The following is a 5,208-nucleotide window of genomic DNA, read 5'->3' as shown; positions in this document are numbered from 1 at the left end:
TTCAAGGACTTATTTGTTTCAAAAAATTGTCCAGTGACTTAATCATTCCAAACACTGAAGTCCATTGGGTTTTTTTTAGACTTTTCCCTTGAAAGTATTATGATTTTTCCACAAATTAATCAATTATTGTAGTTTGAAGCATGAAATAAGAGGTCATTTACCAAAATGCTTACTTGGTACGTGCTTACCAGTAGAAATCAACATTATAATTTATTGCTATCAAATAAGATTGTAATACATCAAAACGGTATCCTATGCAACAATTTACCCGGTAAGCGCTTACCTGGGTAAGAGTCGTCATCCTCACTTACCGGGTAAGACTCTCCATTATAATCATCGTTTTCACCAGGTAATATTATTGGCCCTTGCTATGTTAATCCGGTGAGGAAAATTGTCCGGTAAGCACTTACCGGGTAAACGTTTAGTAAACGGCCCCTAAATCTATTTATTTATTTTTAATTTGTTTATAACAAGTAAAAAATTGTGACGTAACTATTATTATTCATATTCAGTATTGTTCAATCTTTATCGGTGACGATTTTAGTTTATTCAACAAGATCACGTTTATTATTGATTATCAAGTTATTTAAGATAATAAATGTAACCATTATGTCATGTAACGTAGCAAATCCTTTTTTAATAATAATTAATTTTAAATATATAAAAATTAATATAACATAGGTAACACATTAAAAGTTAAGAATTTACAATAGAGATTCATAAATCTTGATATTAAAATATCACTTTTAATTACAGAAATTAAATTTAAATAATAATTTTACACTAACTTTAAAATTTCTTATCAATTTTCTATAAAAAATAGAACTTTTAATTAATTTTTTGATTCAAAATATTTTTCGTAGAACATAGTGAGAAATAAAATATGAAATTCTCAGAGGGGCCGTTTACCAAACACTTATTCGATAAGTGCTTATCGATAAAATTTAACACTATTATTTACTTACCGGGTAAGATTTTAGTCCACCAAAACGACACCGTATGCAACAATTTGCCCGGTAAGCGCTTACCGTGGTAAGAGTCGTCGCCCTCACTTACCGGGTAAGATTTTTGGTCTTTGTCTCGCTCTTACCGGGTAAGATTCTTGGTCCTTACCATGTTCATCCGGTGAGGTAATGTTACTTTGTAAGCACTTACCTGGGTAAGCATTTGATAAACGGTCCCTAAATCTGCCTAAAAAATAGTTACTAGAGTAAACAGGTCAGTTAACTCGGGAATTGTTTTTGTCTTTTTAAGATTTTTTTATATTTTAATTAAAAATAAATAATATATATGCACACAAAACCACATCGACTCTCTTCTCCCCCTTAGACCACCCTGTCAAAACTCGGAACCCCTCCACCGACCACTCCCTTCTTCTCTGACGACAGCCTTTACCTTTGGTCATCCCGTGATTAAAGGTAACCAACCAAACAAGCGTTACTTTATGTGGGTCTTGTACCTCCATCGTCCATTTCCACCATGGCTGTTGTCGTACTCCTCTATATTTCCTCCTCCTCTCCCCTATTCCCTCAAATAGTGGTAATGCCAGTGGTATATTTGATTTTATTTAATTTTGGGATATTTTATTATTTAGAAACAAAATACTAACCCATTGAAGACGACGACTCTCCAGCTCCAAAATCTGCAAACGCCCATAAAATCTTTAAATAAATTGTTCTGGAAATTGACTAACACTTTCTTCTTGATGACAAACCGTTTTTTGTCCAACAAATGAACCAGATCTCGACGATAGATAAGCAAACAACAACAAATACATAGAGTAAATATTCAGTAGATCCACCACCATCGATAGAGACTAAGGAGCTCTCGAATCAGTTGTCTAGGGTGCTGAGGGGAGGGAGTCACGGTGACCACCTCCTTCCCGATGAAACACATAACCCTCCATATCTTCCTCGACGAATCTGATCTACAATCGGAAAGACAACCCAATAAAAACCCAAGGGGTTATAAGTTCTATAGGTTTTCAGTATGCCAACGTCATATGTGTTCATGATATTTAATAGTATCATTAAATCCAAAAATATTCAATATTAGACTCAATTTGAATGTGTTGACGAGATGATTATAATAATATAATTTGTAAAAAAAGAAACACAATTTTAAAAGCATTTTAGTTTATACGATTATTTATGTTAATATGATGATGGTGTAAAACGAAAAATAAAAAAAGTAAGAGATATAAAATAAATCAAACCACTAATTATAAGGGTACAAAATATAATTTTGAAATTGAAAATGATTTGATTTTCAACATCGTGTGTGGTTGTAAGCTTTAATAACTTGTACAATATTCTCAACTGGTTATTCCTTTTAAAAATTCAAAATAACCGACTAGAAACCTATTTATTTATTTGGAAAAGTTATAGATAAAGAAGAATTTATTCAATCACATGGTTTGGGAATTTTCGGTGAAGCGCATAAAGATCAAAACCCCCTCTTAATAGCATGTCTATTAGATACATAATTTATCACTAGAAGGGTACTCACGTAATGCAGCGAGATACATCTTAATTTTAATATTTTATTTTATTTTTTATCTCATTCGATTTTATAATATGGTCTTATATGATTTTGAAAAAACGATGATGTTTTTATTTTTGAATAAAATATAAATTTGAAAATATCATAAAAAATTGACAAAAATATATCGATATTAATATCAAATTAACTATTTAAAATTTCTATTTTTTATGTAATTTTTCAATTCAATTTTTTTATTATAATTTAATTTAGGTTCAATAATGAAATAATTTATATTTGATTTAATAATATAATTTTCTTATAAAGATAATAATTAATAATTTTATTAGAATTCGATAATTAAGACTTATAAAGATAATAATTAATAATTTTATTAGAATTCGATAATTATCCTAATTCTATTTTAGATTTTTTATATTTTAAAATAAGATGTTTATCCTTTATTTGATTATATTTATCCGCAGTTAGTTGTACGAATTCAAACATGAAGTTTTAATAAATTAAACTTATGCATAATTTACTTTTAATCTTGAATTTTAAGTTATATGAATCAATATAGTATAGATATAATAGATAACTTATCAATCATCAATTAACTTAACTCGTTTTTCCCAAAATATCATGTCTATATATGTACATATAGATTTTTTTAAAATGTGAAGAATCTTTTACGATGCTCTTACAACCCCAATATCCAACAAAAATAGAGGATTTGTTTGGTGTAGGATAGAGAGACATAGATGAGCGATGATGATTTAAAGCAATTAGTAGGGTGAAAGTGAAATCGATCACGGCAGGTATATCTAGGGTTAGGGTTTGACAGAATCTTGAAGAAGACGACTACTTTTGGTTGATTTGATCCAATGATTCCATTTTCCTTTGGCAATCGACCCAACGTTTTCCAGGTATCGATTCTCCTAAATCTCATTCAATTATTCTTCACTACATCAGGATCATCCCTACATATAAACAATCCGTCGCACCTCAATCAATCGACAATCGAAATTCATCAATTCATAGATCCCAATCCGAATTCAGTTTCATCTCCAATGCCTGCAAAGAAGCTTCGGAGGCTCCCACACGTTTTCAGCAAGGTTCTCGAGCTTCCTCTCCGATCAAACGCCGATGTTTTCATCGAAGATAGATCTGAATGCTTCAGGTTTAGAGCAAAAATCGAGGACAACGCCTTTTCCGGCGAGGTGAAGGCTCATGCCGTGAAGATTCATCCGGAGGTGACGAAAGTTGTTGTGAGAGGAGGAAATGGTGGAGGAGAGGTGGAATTGTTGTTGGATAAATTGGAGGTGGACGTGTGGAGGTTTAGGCTTCCGGCGACGAGTCGACCGGAGTTAGCGACGGCGGTTTTTTTAGGTGGAGAACTTATTGTTACGGTTCCAAAGGCATGGAAGGTTGAAGACGGAAAGGGAAGGTTGGGGCGATTGCAGGGGCGGCTTGTATATGCAGTGTAATATCCATATTTAGGAATTACTTTTTGTGTATTGTTTAGTGAATTAAGTTGATGAAATAATATAGGGTAAAATGTATTAAATATCAACCTATTTTTATAAATTTTTTATTATAATATTTTATTTTAAGTTTTTTTATTACAACAATGTATTTTTAAAATATATTTTATTAGAACATTGTATTTTTAAAAATTTATCCGTTATAGCATTGAGTAACCTATTATTTTTTGAACAAATTTTTCTTTATTGACGTGTTAAACTTAAAACCAGGGGTAGTCATGAGTTGAGTTGATCGGGTTGAAGACATTTGAACAACCCAACCCAATGCTTGCGGTTTGAAAAATCTTAACCCAACCCAACCCCACCCAACCCAACCCAACCCAAATCGTACGGGTTGGTCAGGTTAGTCGGGTTGGCCGGGTTGATACTTTGGTACATTAAAATATTATTCTAACCTTGAATACATTATTTCTCTACTCATAATTTATTTTTATCATCAATCATTTGATACAACTTATCCATACTCCTTACGTATATCACATTCAGTTAATTTTCTCAATTCATGTATATATGTTTACAGTTATTGAACATATATACGAATGAGTTATATAAATATGTGTATATGAATAGCGTATGTGATAATGTAATTGTCTAGTCTATATATTAATAGAAATTCAACAATCATGTTAAATTCAAGAAATAAATGGACATCGGGTTCATCGGGTTGGGTTGGGTTCAAATAATATTAACCCAATATCAACCCAATACCTACGCTTTGAAAATTTTACAACTCGATTAAACATCGGGTTGCTTCGAATTGAGTTATTTCACGTTGGGTTGGTCGGGTTTTTGAACACCCCTACTTAAAACTACTACCACTTGAAAGTTTGATGACTATTAGCAAACTGTGAAACAACGATCATCTTCTACCCTAATCTCCCTCCCAATTCCTTTGTGAAGGTACTTCTCTCTTTCTCTCTCTCTCTTTCTCTATATAGAGGTCTATTCAAGGGGGAACTGAGTATTTGTGGTAATCGTGAGATTTAATCTAATCACATAAATTAATAATCTATGGCTAAAAATAAAGGAAAAAATAATTATTGAAATTTAAAAAATAATTGATGAATAATTAATGTTAGTATATGAATAAGTGCAACAGGGTCAATATCTATACTATATTATAAAACATTTGGCTAAAACTCTTAAAAACTCTTAAACTCTTAAAACTCTTAAACTCGTTCAT

The 5,208-nt window shown here is 31.5% G+C and overlaps 1 protein-coding gene across 1 annotated transcript; it reads left to right on the top strand.

The window, feature by feature from the left end:
• Nucleotides 1-3,195: 3,195 nt before the first annotated feature.
• LOC112518349 lies at nucleotides 3,196-4,047 on the top strand. The gene has a single exon (XM_025126001.1). It carries the CDS (start codon nucleotides 3,366-3,368, stop codon nucleotides 3,966-3,968), a length of 603 nt encoding a protein of 200 aa, XP_024981769.1. The 5' UTR covers nucleotides 3,196-3,365; the 3' UTR covers nucleotides 3,969-4,047.
• Nucleotides 4,048-5,208: the final 1,161 nt, after the last annotated feature.

The sequence above is a fragment of the Cynara cardunculus genome (genome assembly GCF_001531365.2).
Source record: "Cynara cardunculus var. scolymus isolate 2C chromosome LG 9, CcrdV1, whole genome shotgun sequence".
In the NCBI taxonomy this organism is placed as follows: Eukaryota; Viridiplantae; Streptophyta; class Magnoliopsida; order Asterales; family Asteraceae; genus Cynara; species Cynara cardunculus.
This window is presented reverse-complemented; position numbering and strand designations above follow the sequence as displayed.